At 43.9% G+C, this 17,950-nt stretch overlaps 1 protein-coding gene across 4 annotated transcripts in view; it reads left to right on the plus strand.

Moving 5' to 3' along the window:
• Rnf145 (ring finger protein 145) overlaps positions 1-11,623 on the plus strand; it is a 47,584-nt gene extending 35,961 nt beyond the window's left edge. For all 4 annotated transcript variants that reach the window (XM_028864260.2, XM_028864261.2, XM_037201481.1 and 1 more), the window contains exons 7-11: positions 1,571-1,711; positions 3,740-3,922; positions 6,181-6,328; positions 7,838-8,194; positions 10,267-11,623. In XM_028864260.2, the coding sequence (XP_028720093.1) occupies positions 1,571-1,711; positions 3,740-3,922; positions 6,181-6,328; positions 7,838-8,194; positions 10,267-10,632 (1,195 nt within the window). In that variant the 3' untranslated portion in view covers positions 10,633-11,623. The remainder of the gene's footprint in view (positions 1-1,570; positions 1,712-3,739; positions 3,923-6,180; positions 6,329-7,837; positions 8,195-10,266) is intronic.
• The last annotated feature ends 6,327 nt before the right edge of the window (positions 11,624-17,950 follow it).

Consider the following 17,950-nt stretch of genomic DNA (forward strand, 5'->3'; position numbering starts at 1 on the left):
TCTGGCTATTACAAATAATGCTGCAGTGAACATAGTTGAGCATGTATCCTTGTGGTATGATTGAGCATTCATTGGGTATATGCCCAAGAGTGGTATAGCTGGGTCTTGAGGGAGATTGATTCCCAGTTTTTCTGAGAAATTGCCATACTGATTTCCAAAGTGACTGTACAAGTTTGCATTCCCACCAACAGTGGAGGAGAGTTCCCCTTGCTCTATATCCTCTCCAACATAAGCTGTCTTCAGTGTTTTTGATCTTAGCCATTCTGACAGGTGTAAGATAGTATCTAGTGGAAACACATGAACTGTGGACCAATAGCTGAGGAGCCCTCATGATACTGGACTAGGCCCTCTGGATAAGTGAGACAGTCGTTTAGCTTGAACTGTTTAGGGGGCCCCCAGGCAGTGGGATTGGGACCCATCCCTAGTGCATGAGCCAGCTTTTTGGAGCCTGGGGTCTGTGCTGAGACACTGTGCAGCCTTGGTGCAGGGAGAAGGGCCTTGGACCTGCCTCACCTGAATGTACCAGGCTTTGCTGACCCCTCATGGGAGGGAGACCTTGCCTTGGAGGAGGTGGGAATGGGGAGTGGGTTGGGGGGAAGACTGGGGGGTGGGAGGAGGAAGGACAGGGGAATCTGTGGTTGGTATGTAAAATGAATAGAAAATCTCTTAATTAAAAAAAGGAAAAAAAAGTAGTTTCTGTAAGCATGTACTATTATAAAAATATATTTTAATAACTGGTTCAATATTAAATTAGCTTAATGTTTTTTATGCTAATCAAAGTTTGATTTTTAATTTGTAAAATTGTAACAGTCTTTAAATGATCTTGAACTGTTTTCCTGGGTATGGTTGTAAAGTAGCTGTTTAAAGTTACATTATTTTGTATCCCCAAATAAAATTAAGATTTGAGGCAGTGGTGGTGGTATGGTGTGGTTGATACTGCTGTTCACTGGGTGAGGTTACTGGGTAGTAAGAAGGTCATGTAGGGAGTTCTGACAAGTACCTATGTGATGGGTACAGTCTGAGCTTTTGAACAGCCAACAGTCGCCATAACAAAGTGCATGTAGCACAGGTTACTTTGGGATATTTACCATCATGTGAATTACATGGTTCTGGAGGTGTGAACAAAGTTTAAACTCTTTGGTATTTACTGCATTTGATGATGATAGGTAATAGAAGTACAGACCTTGCTGAGACCTGTTACTGTGTACTGGATGTTTGCTGAAGAGGTAGAAGACTTAATAGTTTAGAATGGCAGGTGATAAAATGGCTTAAATTACTTATGGTAGCCAGGTGTGGTGGTACACTCCTTTAATTGTAGGCAGAGGTGGGTGGATCTCTGAGTTTTAGGGTAGTCGTGTCTACATAGTGAGTTCCAAGCAGCCAGGTAGCTAGGGCTACATAGTGAGATCCTGTCCCAGTAAATAAATAAGTAAAAGCAACATGAAAAACGGACTTCTTAATGGAGTGATGGGTGACACTACCTCAGATTTGGGTCCTGGATGATTGCTGATGATTTAAGATGACCGAACTGCAGATAGAGAACTCAGCCTGCCCATCTCCTGTTTTCCAGCATCGCGGAGTGCTGCAGTACACCCTACTCCCTTCTGGGCCTGGTCTTCACGGTGTCCTTTGTCGCCTTGGGTGTTCTGACACTCTGCAAGTTCTACCTGCAGGGATATCGCGCCTTCATGAACGACCCTGCCATGAATAGGTAAACTGGTCACGTATGATCTTAATCATAGATGTAGTGATAATCATGAATGTCTTTGTTGAGTTTGAGAGAAAATGGAGTTTTTAGGATTCTTTTTTATTATTTTTTTATTTTATAATTTAATTTAATTTTACATATCAGCCACGGATTCCCTTGCTCTCCCTTCTCCTCCCCCCTAGGATTCTTTTTCTTGACTAGTTAGTTGCAATATTGGTATTGAGTGCTATGAAAAACAATAACAAAATTACAATATAAAAATATTTAATTATATATATATAATGACTTGGATATTTCACTTTTGAGTGAAATATTAGATTTTGAGAATTCAAAAGCTTGCTTTTTCCCATTTGAAGCATGTATCCTCCTGTTAAAATCTGATTTCCATTTGATACTTTAACCCAAGACTTTACTGTTTTGTGTGTGTGTGTGTGTTTTGCCTGCATGCAAGTCTGTACCATGTACATGTCCAATCCCTAAAATGGGCAGAAGAGGGTGTCTGATTCCCTAGGTCTAAAAGAATAGATAGTTGTGAGCTGCCATGTGGATCGTGGGAGTTGAACCCAGGTCCTCTGGAAGAGCAGCCAGTGCTCCTAACCACTGAGCCATCTCTCCAGCCCCACCTGTAAATGTCTTCACAAAGGTATAGCTAGGGTCAAATCACCGTTCCTGGTACAAGAGCCTTTGATATCATATCCAGTTATTCACATTCCTCTACTGGATTTTTTTTTTTTTAATATTTTGCTCAGTTAAGATTCAAATAAGATCATGTTACACTTGCCTGATCCATTTTTAAGCCTCCTTACTGTTTAGATTCCTGGTGTTGTTATTTTCCTGCTGTGTTTCATTGGTTGAAGACACCAGGTCATTGGCTCATGGGTTCAGAATCCTGGTTTTGCTTGGTGCTCCTGTGGTGTTAGAGCATATCCCAGTGTTCACTGTTTTCTTTTATCATAGGTTTTCATTTTTGTGTAGACCATCTCTAAAGTCAATTATTAGCAGTAGGATTGTTGAGTTGGCAGGTTTGTATGTTGTACTTCAGTATTCAAGAACTGATTTCTTAGCATGTTTTCTCCATTAAGATTTTACCTGTATATATTGTCAAAATGGGTGTGCCCGCCTTCTCACACATTCCACCGTGCTGTGCACTGTGTCGTCGTCGTCGTTCGTCACATTTTGAAGTATTTCCTCACGTAGTTTTAAAAATGATGCCTATCATTTCTCCTAGGAGGTTGTTTTGTTCATTTTCATGAACCAAACGAAGAGAATATTATAAAGTCGTGAGACTTTTGGTATATATATTATTCCATATGAATATTAATTGCAAAAAGATTAGTCTTTATCTATGCTATCTACTGCTTCTTGTCTTTTTAAAAGGAATATTTTCTTCTCCAAGAAGCAAATATTTTTTTTTTTTTTTTTTTTTTTTTTTTTGGTTTTTTCAGACAGGTTTCTCTGTGTAGCTTTGCGCCTTTCTGAGCTCATGTGTAGCCCAGGCTGGCTCGAACTCACAGAGATCCGCCTGGCTCTGCTTCCCGAGTGCTGGAATTAAAGGCGTGCGCCACAACCGCCCGGCAAATATTTTTTAAATAAATACTTTTACGTTTAGCGTGTGTGTGTGTGTGTGTGTGTGTGTGTGTGTGTGTGAGAGAGAGAGAGAGAGAGAGAGCGAGAGCGAGCGAGAGAGAGCGCACGAGCAGTATATAACTGATGCTGTTAATCTGCATACTCCATCTTGGTAGCAGAAGGCTCTGTTTCAGTGGCAGTCTGCTTAGAAATTGTTTGTTTTAGAAATTTCTTTTTTCTTTTGTTGTATGGTAAACTCAGCATGCTTTTGAACATGTAAGGATGCATGTACATCAGTGTGTACTGCCACATTAATGTGACTACATGTCCCATTGCATACAGATAAGATTTTAGTCTGAAATGTCAGAATAGATTTTAAAATACGGAATCAGCCTTTGGAGTGTCTTCTTGGAATTAGATGATGGTTGGACTACGAATTGACCTGTGCACATGTCTGCCTATCAGGGGGATGACAGAAGGAGTCACTCTGCTGATCCTGGCAGTGCAGACTGGCCTCATAGAACTTCAGGTGGTTCACCGTGCGTTCCTGCTCAGCATCATCCTCTTCATCGTCGTTGCCTCTATCCTGCAGTCCATGCTAGAGATAGCGGATCCCATTGTTCTGGCGCTGGGAGCATCTAGAGACAAGTAAGGACCACCCTATCCTCTTCAATTCTATTGATAGAATACTCTTCCCACATAATGCCTGTAGATCAAAGGAGTGTTTAGAGGGGGAGCAAGGATGGAAATGTGCCATTCACTTGGTGTTTACTTCCTGATAGGAGGGTTTGACTCTGTGTTTGTGTGTTGTTCATGTTTTGTATTTGCCTGTGTGTGCACCTGTACATGTTGAGGCCAGAGGTGGATGCTAGGTATCTTCCTAGGTTCTTGTCTGCCTAATTGACGGGGCAGAATGAGAGTTTGATGATTGAGTTAGTCTAAGCAGCCAGCTTGCCTTGGGGAATCCGGTCTCCGTCTCTTGAGCACTGATTACAGGCAGCTGCCTCCCTGGGAATCAGCACTGGAGTCCTCATTGCAAGGCCGCTGCCTTATCCACTGTGCTATCTCCCAACCTGTGTAGAGGAGTGCCCAGGAAATGTATAACGTGGTTTTATCCTACATAATGCTAGTTAAAGGAGACGAAGCATTAGGAGAGAATACAAGGGGAGAAGAAAGGATAAGGTTTATAAACACAGGTCCCTACAGAATTGTAGCCATCTTTGACGGTCTTTTAAGAAGTTGCAACATATGGAGGGATGGTCTAATGGAGATTTTTGATGCCATATGGGACAAAATAAAATTAGTAGCTGGATCTGTGTACATCTGGTACTAAAAAAATTTTAAATTATATTTATTTTTATTATTTTTTAAAAAATTATTGTTTATTCTTGTGTGGAGTATATGCAGGTACGCATTCACTTGTGTAGAGGCTAGAGGTTGATGTCGGATCAGTCTCTCTTCTTGTGCACACGCGCGCGCGTGTATGTGTGTGTGTGTGTGTCTCTGTGTGTGTGTGTGTGTGTTGAGTGTGTGTGTTGAGTGTGTCTGGGCGTGTGTGTACCTAAGTGCGCATGTGTGTGTCTGCGTGTGCGTACGTGCGTGCGTGTGTGTGCGCGTGCTTGTGCTTGTGTGCTTGTGTGTGAGACAGAGGTTGCTGTTGGGGCAGGCTCTCTTACTGAACCTGTAGCTCACTGATTGGCTAGACTGCCTGGCTGTCCAGACCCTCTTGTCCCCACTTCTGCTGCTGAGATTGCAGACATGTGGCCCCAGCACGCCCTTTCATAGCTGTTAGCCAAGCACGCTAACAACTGAGCTGAGGAAGCGGTGGCTGCAGCCATCGAATGTATTTAAAACCTAAAACCCAAACAGTTCTTTCTGCATATTCTGCATACTGGGAATATTGGGTTAGTGGTAGAGGACTCACTTAGAATGTTTGGAGACTTTAATTCAATATCTGGCATCACAAAACTAAAGATACTACTATGGTTTGTGGTTCATGCAAAGAAATTCCATAAAAGACTGGTTAAAATTCAGGGCCAGTATTTTTTCCGTCCACGTTTTGATGATTGGTTCTAGAACTACATTTGGATCTATTGCTTGGAGGAACCAGTCTCTTGGGAGGTAGAACTGTGAGAGCAGATTTATAAAACAATTCAAATTAGCATTTTGATTCCAGTGGGTCAGCTTTGCTCAAGTGCTCCATCATCTGCATAGACAAACATTTTGTAAAATTCTCTTAAAAGGTACTGTGGCTGAAAAGTCAGTCTGCCAGTGTTCGAGTTCTCAGCTGGGTCTCAGTTAATCTTAGTGATTGTCGTTAATTACAGCTACTGGAGATTTGATCTTGAAGTTCAAGGTTTCTCCATAAAGCTCTGTCAGGTATTTAAGGGTGGGCTTGGTTAAAATGAATTTTTTTTGCACACTGCTAAAAATCAGGGTGCTTTGACCTAGCTACAGCCAATATTATGTTGTTTCTGCAGTGTCTTTTAAAGATTGCATTAATTTTGCATATTAATGGAAATGGTGGACTACTATAGAAAGTTTATAAAAGATGAAAAAGACCCCTAATTGCACTGCAACAAGAACTGACTAGCCGGTGTGGTTCTGTATCCCTTCAAGATACTGAACCAGGCTCGCACTTGTTTCTTCCTCTACCAGAACCAAGTGCAAAGGAAACTTAGGGGAGAAGCCTGCCTAGTGCTCTGGGCCTTCCCCGACCCCACCCCCAGTGCTCCATGGTAGTAAGAGGACGCCAGTAGCTACAGTGAGTGGGAAAAGTCATGAGAGAACTGTAACGCACCGAAAGTGACTGCAGAACTAAGGCGCGGCCATTGTATGCCCAGCGCTGTGCTGAAGAGGCAGCTGGTGAATGCCTTGACTATAAAGGAATCTTGTGTCTTGTCCAGGAGTTTGTGGAAACACTTCCGTGCTGTGAGCCTCTGCCTGTTCCTCCTCGTGTTCCCTGCATACATGGCCTACATGATCTGCCAGTTCTTTCACATGGACTTTTGGCTCCTCATCATCATCTCCAGCAGCATCCTGACCTCTCTGCAGGTGAGATTCAGACTGACTGCACCGCCTGGCTGCTTGCTCTTCCCAGCAAAGGAGTCAGACCTCTTCGAGATGAGTGAGGGGGTTCAGGTGGCCATCACTTCGCACTCTTAACGAGAGCAGTTTGCGTTTATGGGCAAAGCTGGCTATGAAAATGCTAGACAGACCCATCTGAGTCCTGCTGGCATTTTTTTGAGGAGGGGGCAAAAATTTCTTTATGATTACAGGCATGAAGTTCACATGCCACGAAGATACTTGTTTTACTGCATGTTACCTAAACCATGTCGTTTTCCATTTGTGGTAATGATACAAACATTTTGCTTTGCTTTTTTCATGGTGAAAATAAAATTATATTTAGAATTAGCCATCTGCACTGGGTTTAGGTGATCCCAGTTTTGTTGGCAATATCCAAATCATCATAATCATGAGTCAGCTGAACACTGGCCTCTCTCAATCCAGACTGAGCAGGGTGCTGACTTTGGCCACATCAGAGTCATGGAGGTTTTACCCAGCTGGTGTGCTCTGGCACTTGTCGGCCTTGACATCCCAGTGAATATAAGGGTACCATGCCCTGCCTTCCGTCTTCTTCATGGCTGACTCGGTGATCAGGGGAACTTGATAGTGGCATAGTGTTCAGCCTGTTTCTCTTGGGCGGCGAGCTCTTGGTGAGGGTGTGGGGGCTGCCCAGCGCTGTCTATTTTCTTGGCTTTCAGGGCCTTCCTTTTGGCTTTGGGAGGGGCGGCCTCCTTTGTTTTCGGTACCGTCTTGACAAAAGTGCATTTTTTTGTTTTTGTTTTTGTTTTTAAAACCAATGTAATTAAGCCTTTCAGTTTATCTTTTCAAAATGGTGTGATACAGAGTTGTCGTACAAATCTTAAATTGTTAAGACACTGTATCACTAAACTGTCTTGGAGCTTGTTTAGGATTGGCTTTTCAAAGTAAACATCTACTCAAAAATACCCTTGTAGTCTATATCTATACAACTCATGTGTGCACACGTGATATATACTATAAACATTCATAGCTAATGTGTGTACCTCACAGAGACATATGAATAGCACTGCCCAAACATGGCAAGCTTATCCTGACTTACGGAGGACTGGGCTGCCCAGTCAGTTAAGAAGGAAAAGGAAATGTGGTCCTGGAAATGACACCTTCAGTGCTGTTCCTTATAGAAGGGAAGTGTTTGGAGAGAAGAGGGGCAGAGGGATGATGGAGGAAGGTCTTCAAGGGAGGGTTGATGGAGGAGTCTGAGGAGACTGGTTACTCCCCAAATCATTCTAAGAACGCCGCTCTGCCTGCCTGCCGTCTGCTGTCTCAGTACCTGGGGCCCATCACCCACATGTCCCCTTTGTCTCATTGGACAGTGTTTTTATGTTTTTGTCTTCCCTGGGTATGCTTGAGATTTTAAATATGGTACCCCAAAAAAACTAAGAGTGTGTTACTACTTTAGACTTGGGGAGAATTGTTTTCTTATGATCACGTTCTAACAAGATACATTCATTTTTCCAGGTTCTTGGAACACTTTTTATTTATGTCTTATTTATGGTTGAGGAATTCCGCAAAGAGCCCGTGGAAAACATGGATGATGTCATCTACTATGTGAATGGCACTTACCGCCTGCTGGAGTTTCTTGTGGCCCTTTGTGTGGTGGCCTACGGTGTCTCAGAGACCATCTTTGGAGAGTGGACCGTGATGGGCTCCATGATCATCTTCATCCATTCCTATTACAATGTGTGGCTTCGTGCCCAGCTAGGATGGAAGAGCTTCCTACTCCGCAGGGATGCTGTGAATAAGATTAAATCTCTCCCCATCGCTACGAAAGAGCAGCTGGAGAAGCACAATGATATCTGTGCCATCTGCTACCAGGTGACCTGCTCAGTGGGAATCTGCCTGGGTGGATGATGTGGGGTAGCCTTTGGGGACTTTTGGGGACTACAGCATGAACCACTTTCAATGTAAATGTCCAGGCACAATTAACTTCTAGTTTTGGAAAAAAATAATGGGTTTCATAGATTAGAGTATTAAATACCTGATAAAATGTATCCATTTAACTTCTAAGTTCAGTTTTAATATAGTCTTTCAAGTTCTAATTATTGTTGTTTTCAACATTATTGCTCACCCATAAATAAAGGAAAAACAGGTTAAGTGTATTTTATATTTACTATTGAATACACACAGAGACACAGTGTTCACAAATATGTATGATTAAATATATTCTAGTAACCAGTAGTCAGCAACTTCTGAAAAGTGGTGTGCCAAAATTGTGACTTTTCCTAGTATCTTCTGGGTGGGAAAGAAGTGTCTGGACGTAATGCTGGTGAAGAGTGAGTGTTGTTCTCCATCAGAGAATTGCAGTCCTGTGGGGCTTGCGGAGCATTGGTAGAGGCAGAGGATCAGAGTACGGTTGAGGATGGATGGATGGACGACCTGCTATCCACAGCACTTGCCTCATATCAAGATGCTGCTTGCCCTTTAGTGCAAATGAAAGATAATTTTATACATCTGGGAAATGTATAAAGCCTAGAGTTTGGTCCCCAGTCACCTGTGGGAGGACTGAGTAGCAGCATTTAGTATTAAGCTGCACTGCTGGAGGTGTGGACCAAATTACCTGGCAACTACTGCGGCCAGACTCGGTCTAGCATCACTGGGAGTGTAGGCTGGTGGCAGACAGCTATAGATAGTGGCCGTGTGTGTGCAGAAGGATTGTCCTCCAGGGCTGCCTTGTAATTCAGATGCTGTGGGTAGGGGTTGGTGTGTGTGAGTATCTACCAATGATAGGAATTTTTTTCATCATAACATTAAGCTTCCACTTTTTAAAAGTGTGTTGAGAACTTCTTTTTGTATACTAGCCAACATTTGAGTGCTCTGAGAAGGAGCGTGGTCCTGAGCCCAGTCGTGGTCCATCATTCTTTGTTTCTGAAGTGACCTCCATGTCTCTTGTAGCCCCACTGTCCTCAGAGCAAGGCACAGAACAACCAAGTTTGGCACAGTCACTTCTGCAGCCAGTGTCTGAAGCTCCTTTGTCGGGGTCCAGGAGTCCTCTTTTCGTATCCTCTGTTGTCACATCACTTTTTTTGAGGTGCTGGAACTACCTGCCGCTCATACATGAACATGAGAGTGGAGAACATGCTTAGCTTCCCGGCTGGCTGCTTTTGTGTGGATGGCTCCCTGCTTCTGAGTTGACTCCTGGGTGTTACCAGCTCTTGGCAAGGAATTTGGGGGATGTTCACACTTCCTTGTTTGTGGATATTAAACAGTAGTGGAAAAATAAAATCATCAGATTTTAAATTCCTGTCTTAGGGCCTCCCTCCCCAGGGAATATTAATACCAAAAATCGGTGTTACCATCTGTTCCTATGAGTGTCAAACTTGAGCACCTCAAAGTCATATGAGGGACTTATTCTAAGTATAGAGTTATGGATCCTGGTTCAGAGTTCCTAACTGAGTAGGTCTGGGACAGTCCAAGAATAGGAGTGCTGGTTTACACAGAGCAATTTTCAAATGTCTGTACATTAGCCCCGATACAATTACCGCTTCCTTGCCAACACTCTGGTGTTCCGTGGCTGAACTCTGTCTCCTTGCATATAGTCTCATCGTGGACTAGTCTCTAGCTGCATTGGTGCATAACTGTGGAACAAGTCCTGTCTGTGGTAGAGTTTTCTGAGGTGGTAACTATTCTTGTCTTACACCAATGGCCCACATCTTCGTACTGTATAGTGTAACCTTTGTGTTTCTTGTTTAGAAGACAGTTTCTTCCTCACTTTGGTTTTGACTCCCTTTTGCTTTAGTATCCACAGTGGCTCTTATTACAGTAGAAGGGCATCTCTGATTGCAGCTTTATCAGTGAAGCCAGATGACTCAAAGACCTTGGCTGCAGGTTTTCCGTTTGTACCAATGAGATGTTGGTTAAATGGTTGCCTCTCTCCACCTCTCTTTTAGGACATGAAATCTGCTGTGATCACGCCTTGCAGTCACTTCTTCCATGCAGGATGTCTTAAGAAATGGCTCTATGTCCAGGATACCTGCCCTCTGTGTCACTGCCACCTCAAAAACTCCTCCCAGCTTCCCGGATTGGGGACAGAACCGGCTCCACAGCCTCCTGCAGGGGCTGAGCAGAACATTGTACTTCAGGAAGGCCCTGAACCCCCTGACCACGAGCGTCCGCCGGGGACCGGCACGCGGGAAGGTTCTGGGGACAGTAGTGAGCACGTCAGCAGGAGCTCGGTCAGCCAGGAAGGGGCTGTGGAGCCTAGAGAGGAGCCTCAGAGTGCAAAAGGTGACATGTGCCCTGTTGAGTCTGCCTAGAGGGGAAGAAGCAAGCTTGGAGCTCTGCCCTGTGGAGGAGCCCGCCCAGGGTGGAGTTCACGCTCAGATCTGAGGAGTGAGTATAGGAGAGGATCAGGCAGGGACCTGACATTCCAAGGATCTATCTATTCCAGGGGTACTCAGTGGACACCACCTGCTTCCCACCGCACTTGGTGTGTAGGAGAAGCTTTGCAATGTACACTAATCAAAATGTATTTATATGTTCTATGCTGATGTTTTGTAGAGGTTTGCCAAGAAAATTCAACCTCAGCAACTTCAGGAGTGGCCCCTGATTTGCGAGGGATAATGAAATCAGGTTTGAGTGTTTGAAAGGGGTTAAGAGGACAAAGATCTGGAGGTCAGCGTGGGAAGGTGCAGCTGAGGTGGAACTGGCCTTTCTTTTCCCGTGGGACAGGAGCACTCTGATTATCAAGTGTGGGTAATGAGCAGCCCTGCCTCCGCTCCCCTCTCCCCCAGTTGAGTGGAACCACCAAGTGATTCTGGCGTTTTCTACGACACTGCAATGAAATCAAAGATGTAGAAGCATTGACTGTATTCAAGATGGAGGCACACATCCGTCACCATGTGCTTCAGAAAAGGGGTGGGTGGGCACTGGGCCTTTTGGGGGCATTCATGTCACCTGAGACTCTTGAACTTGATGCTGGAGTCGTCTTCATATTTTGATGTACATGGAACTTTTGTTAATATATTGTATACTTTGCTGGCTGTGTGAAGTAAACTAAAACTCTAATGAGCACTTTGGAGTCCACTTGAAAAAGGAGGCCAAAGTGGGAGGGGCTTTAGGGCACTGATGAAGGCCCTGGGTGTACCGTTCAATCCTGTGTAATGTTTAATTCTCGAAACTGAATCAAAAGCAGTGTTAAATTATGGCAACATTTGCACTTTGGGAATGAGTACTGAACTGTATGATCCCACCCTGCAAATGCCACTTTTAAAGCTGTTAATAGACTTTGCACCCTTTCTTTGACAAGGATGTGTCATATTTAAATTTTTACATTCATCATGGCTACAGGTAGAACTGGGGAGGGGGGGATGTAATTTTTTTATGGGATTTTGATATGAAAAGAAACTAGTCATTTATTTATACAATAAGCTTGGCTCAAAAAAATGTATTTCAGACTTGGTATTCCTAATGTGGGATGTGGTTTTTTTTTTTTTGTTTCTGTTTTTTGTTTGTTTTATTTTTTTTTTAAGTAGCAAATTTGGATGTAGACTGACAGACATAGCTGAATGTCTTAATAAATTTAAATTTGAAGATAACTGTGCTGTGTCCCTGTGATATGTTAGTTGTGTAGCAGACATTCTGGTGAGATTCCCTTCCACGGAGTTCCTCTTCTGAACTAACTGGACTTCATGTGTTCCCTCACCACAAATGCTCTGTGGCTGGCAGAATCCTTTGAGAAGGCCCGGTTGGTTGGTTGGTTGATTTCAGACAGCTTTCTACTATGTATCCTTGGCTGACCTGGAACTTGATCAAGGTCAAGGGTAGAACATCTACCCTTGAACTCAGAAAGATCCACCTGCCTCTGCCTCCCGAGTGCTGGGGTTAAAGGTGTGTGCCATGACCAGTGAAATAGTTTTAATATCCCATCTTTTAAGTATTCTGTGAATTCCATACATCCAAACAGTGTATCTTGATCACATGCATCCCAGCTCCCACCTCCTCCCCCAGGTACTCCCAACCTGCACCCCTTCATGGTCTCTAATTTTTCCTGTAGCCCACTGAGTCTAGTTAGTACTGCCTGTTGGAATGGTGGCTGTTTTGCTGGCTTCATCTTGTGCAGGTAACCACAACCGTACTAAGTTCACATCTAGGGGCTGCATTTCACCACATCCCTCCTCTCCCTCTGTTGCGGACATGTTCCCTGCTCCCTCTTCAGTGATGAGAATCTTGAACCCTGGTGGTAGCATACTCAGACCTGTATCAGAAGCACTTGGGAGCTTTTGAGAAAAACAAGAAAACAGTCTGACAACTTCCGCTCCCCCCCCCCCCCAAAAAAAAGTGCTGTCATTGCTTCAAAACTACTGAATCAGCCATGGAAGCATGTAAGATGCAGTGGAGATTTCCCAGGTCATTCAGTCCAGCTACATTTCGAGTTTCTTCTATCTTTTTAGAGAGCATGTTAGACAGCAAAGCATATGGCTCCCCCTAGTGGTGGTGGTGAAGTTTCTGTTGAAGTAGGTAGGCTGGTGTGGAATTGAATGATTTTCAGTGTTGCTGTGGAAGGTACATGTTCAAGTATATACTGGTGCCCCAAGTTGGAGTCATATCTGGCATGCCTTCCTTGCTTATCTGTGCGCACAGGGTACACCTTTATGACAACTTGCCGAAACGTGTTGCCTGAAGGACCTCCCATTGTCATAAGGAAGGCTTGAGTGTCAGGCTCATATACCACACTGTACCAAGTCTGATAAGTCTTTCAGCAGCCTTTGCTTCGAGTTGCAGTAAGACGAACTTGAGCATTACAGTGGTTATAAAACACTGCTTATCCCTCATGCATCTGTGTCGCTGGCAGAGCTCAAGGATGCTGGCTGGAACGGCAACTCCTGGACCTTCCTGATGGTCCCACCAAAGGGGAGGACTGAAAGGTTTTACGGTTGTACTCTTCTCCCAGGCAGGGTCACTCTGGTGGTTTGAATAGGAATGACCGCCATAGGCTCATGTATTTGAATGCTTGGTCATTAGGGAGTGGTGCCACTTGACAAGATTGGGAGGTGTGGCCTCCTTGGAGGAAGCGTGGCACTGGGGGGTTTCAGATGCTCAAGTCAACTTCAGTGGCTCTCTCTTCCTGCTGCCTGCCCGACCAGCATCATGTCTGCCTGCACACTGCTATGCTTCCCACCATGGCAATAATGAACTAAACCTCTGAACCTGTAAGCCAGCCCCAATGAAATGTTTCCCTTGGTAATAGTTGCCGTGGTCGTGGTGTCTCATCACAGCAATAGAACACTGACCAGGACAGATGCCATCGCCTCCACTCAGCATCTCTTGGCTGCAGCGGCTGTCACATCCTGAAGTTGTCTTCCAAGGTCTGGACAGAGGTGCTCTTACTAGCCAGCACTCTCGTGGGGCAATAACTAAGTTTATTCGTACATGTTTTTCAAAAGTTTGGTGTTTACTTCTGACTCTTTCAAACTGCTGGGAATCTCTGACCTCATGTTCCTTGTTCTGATACACTGGGGTAGTGTATCAGACAACTCAATGCTGTCAGTTCTCTCCACCTTGTGGTTACGGGGATTGAACTCAGGCTGTTTGTTAGGCATGGCTGCAAGTGACATCACCTGTTGAGCCATCTCATTCTCATTTTTCGTGTGCGCGCGCGTGCGGCTTCAGAGGACAACCTATCAGAGTCAGTTCTCTCTTACCAGGTGGGACTCAGGAATTGATCTCAAGTTGTCAGACTTGGTGGGAAGTGTCTCCCCACCCCCACCCCAGCAGCCATCTTGCCAGCCCTCTAATCATTGTTGGTAATACTTTCCAAATCATGGCACACTTAGGAAGACCTGCTGAAGTTTAACCATCTAGTTAAAAAAAGGAGAAAATAAAATTTACCTTGAATCACAGGTAGATAAAGTAATGAATTCTACTCTCCCTGGTCATGCAGTGTTCTGTTTTATAGGTAGTGCTAATGTCACTTGTGATCAGTATGCTCAAAAAACTTAATTTTTTTTAAATCAAGTTATGAACCTGGACCTTAAATTCATTGCTCATTGGTATAAATTCTTATGCTAGTTAATAGCATGTATTTCTACTTTATGGTATTTTTCATTTTCTAAAACTTGTTTTAAAGTCACAAAGTTAGCACAGATGCTCTGGGGTCTGACTCCCAACCACTGGACTGAATATGGAGCTTCTGAAGTCCCTAGTTTGAGTTTGGATTTCTTCTCCACGTCCCTACCACATGGTTTTAGATTCATATAAGCTCTTGAGAGTTTCAGTTTCAGAATGTGTTTTGATCATTGTACCTCTTTCCCAACTCTTCCCAGATCCAACCCTGCTTTACCTACTCATCTTTTTGTCTTAAATAAAAAAATTCCTTCAAGATCAATTTGTGCCACCCATATATTGTTGGGTGTGTGGACTTCCACTGAAGCATGGCATATTTTTAAAGATACAGTATGTATTACACATATAAACATTTTCCTGCTTTTACATACTGATTGTTTGGAAAGTAATGTATTAAAGAGTAAAACTCATACATAATGTCATTTAGGAGTTCTCCAAGTTTGTTTCATGTTTGATGATAACAGAATCCACCCCTGCCAACATGTACACCTCCCCACCCAAGGATGATCTTCTATGTTTTAAGAAATCTACTACTGGGCTGGAGAGATGGCTCAGCACTTACGAACACTGGATGTTCTTTCAAAGATCCTAAGTTCAATTCCCAGCAACCACCTAGTGGCGCAAAACCATCTCTGATGAGATCTGGCACCCTCTTCTGGCCTGCAGGCATACATGCAGACAATACTGTATACATAATAATAAATAAGTCCTTTTTTTTTTTTTAAAAGTCTACTACTAGTCATGGGCTTCTGGAATTGAAATACATGCCAAACAATTTTGTGATGCATCAGTTAAGGCTCACCAATTTCTCCCTGCTTTGTCTTTAGAGAAGGAGAATGGTACATACAGCTTTCAAAAACATGTTTACAAGTTTATGGGTAATACTCGGTTAGGAAGTAGCCACAAATACTTAATGTAAATTGTGGAACTTCTTTTAGCCCTCTGGCCACTCAGAGCATCGTTTTCTCTCTCCTACAGTGCATTCTGCATTTGGCTACACAGTGTGTGCAAGGTACAGTTTTAGGAAGTTGGCTTTTTAGTGAAGACAGTAAATCTTGGTGGCCATAATGTTTCAGTGTAGCTAAAGTTTTCTTGTCCCACCTGGCCCATGATCAGGACAAATCTCTCTCACCCACTGACTGGTCCTGCACCCACTTGGACCCAAGTAAACACACAGAGGCTTATATTATTTATGAACTGTATGGCCATTAGCTCAAGCTTATTACTGACTAGCTCTTACACTTAAATTAACCCGGAATTCTTATTAATGTTTAGCCACATGGCTTGGTACCTTTTCTCAGTTCTGCCTTCACATCTCGCTTCCTCTGTGTAAGGCTGGCAACTCCTGACTTGGCCTTTCTCTTCCCAGAATTCCCCTTGTCTGCTTATCACGCCTATATACTTCCTTCCTGGCTACTGGCCAATCAGCATTCTATTTATCAATCAATCAGAACAACATCACCCATTCTTTCCTCTTTTCTTTCTATTTAAAAGGAAGGTTTTAGCTTCAACATGTCAGAGTCCTGTTTATTTCCCTCCTGGGGTGTGGGTGAAAAACACTGCTCTTAGCTAAGAAAATGAGTTTATTCTGAATCGGAGGGAAACAGTTCCTTCTGGTGATGACATACACAAGATCAAGCCAGTCACCATTCCAGCACAGAGCGGGAAGAAGTTCTCAAACCCTGACCCATAACTAAAATTTGTTACAGGAGGCTGGGAGCTTCTGAGGGATGGTAGGGAAGTCAGTTTGCTTTAGGAGTGTGGTCCCAGTAGGTCACCAGGCTCCAGCAGATGACCCCACATCCTGGAGTATATGGACAGCACATATTGGATTCAATGGGCTATTCATTTTTTTTTTTTTTTAAGACATGAAGTTGGGAGGAGGATATGGGTGGATCTGGGCAGGGGGGCGGGATGTGAATATGATCAAATTCATTGAAAAATTTTGAAAGCATTAGTGGAAATTTTCAAAATCAGTTTATGCAAAGCCAAACAGGAAGAGGGTAGCCTGGGAATGTGGGTTCAGGTCACATGTCCACCATGGACATGACGTGTCCCATCGTGGAAGTGGCCACATGAGCTCTTTATAGTCCCAGAACAAAGGGAAGGCATAACCAAGCCATTTATCAGCTGCAGTGGTGGGAACATCAGGTAGGTGGTTCTCGGCAGAGTGACCGCTGCTACAGGTTTTAGATATTGACTGATGATATACTTAACTTCTAGGTTGGTGGAAGAGGGTGGTCTGCCAAGATGACTTTCTGGAAATTTTACCTGATAGAAGGATTCGAGGTCAGACCCACGTGGGCAACAGGACTACCAAGGGGACTACAAATAGCCTGGGATAATTTTGCCTGTGGATTTGCAACATTCCTGCTCTCTACCATCATGACATTGTAGTCGGTCAGACTTGGAGAATCAACAACACAGGTATGACTCCCCCTCCCCATCATTGCCTTCAATTCAGTTCACAGGTGTTCTGGTGAACCTTGGCTGGCCCTGTTGTTTTCCTATTGTTAATGTAAACAATGCCTGCCTCCCTCTTTATTGCCTTGTACATTCTCAGGTAAAAAGGGGGGGGGCTGGAATTACATTATAGATTATATTAGCTGGAAATAATCACCACTGAACCTGTTATGGTTCGAGATCCTGTTACTTTCCAGATGAAAACTTGCCAAGTCAAAGGCAGCTCCGAGGGCTCTGAGTGGCAGTGAGCCCCGGATGATTCCCTTTGATGGTGATTACGGCTCCCAGACTGTGGGAAACAGCCTGGGCAGGTTGAGACACCTGCAGAGAGGCAAGAGCCCACGCCTCACCTTTCTCTCCTCTGGGTGGTCCTTGGCACTTGTTTTTCTGGGCTTCAGCTTGACAGGAAAAAAAATCACTGAGGTAGCATTTGGCTTTTACCCATTTGCATTTTAAATCTTCATCAGTGGCTAACGAATGAGCTTCCTGTATTTTTAATGTGCTGTGTCAAATATTAGCTAAGGGTCTAAGCGCTGCACAAGCAACTGAGTGAACAAATGAACTTAACACGTGGCACAAAACTCTACTTGTTTTAGAAGCAGAGTGTGTTATTGCACGCCAACTAGATGAACTTGTTTCTGTGGGTGGTTTTGATGGTCTTAACTGATTTCAGCTTCTAAACCCCGTGTCAGGCTTGAGATCAGCATCAACTGGTGAATTCTGCTCTGCTTTGTTGCTTGGTTCCAATAGTGTTAGCATTCAGGCATCTGTGCTGGCCTGCCCTTAGGGTCCTGACAGCATATACCTCAGCTGCAGCCACTAAGTGTGTGCATGCGCTACATTTCCGTATAAAAGGCGAGCCTTGTATACCTCTCCCTCTCTCCCCTCCCCTCCTCCTCTCTCCTTTGTTCTCTTCCCCAGGGATCAGTCTCTGCCCCTTCTCACCCCTCCCCTCAATAAACTTCCTAGTGGGCCCTGTTGTGTGACTCCTTTGTGCCATTTTAAAAATACAACAAATAGGACATTTTAAGTTATTTTTTAAGATGG

The sequence above is a fragment of the Peromyscus leucopus genome, chromosome 8b (assembly GCF_004664715.2).
Source record: "Peromyscus leucopus breed LL Stock chromosome 8b, UCI_PerLeu_2.1, whole genome shotgun sequence".
Classification (NCBI taxonomy): Eukaryota; Metazoa; Chordata; class Mammalia; order Rodentia; family Cricetidae; genus Peromyscus; species Peromyscus leucopus.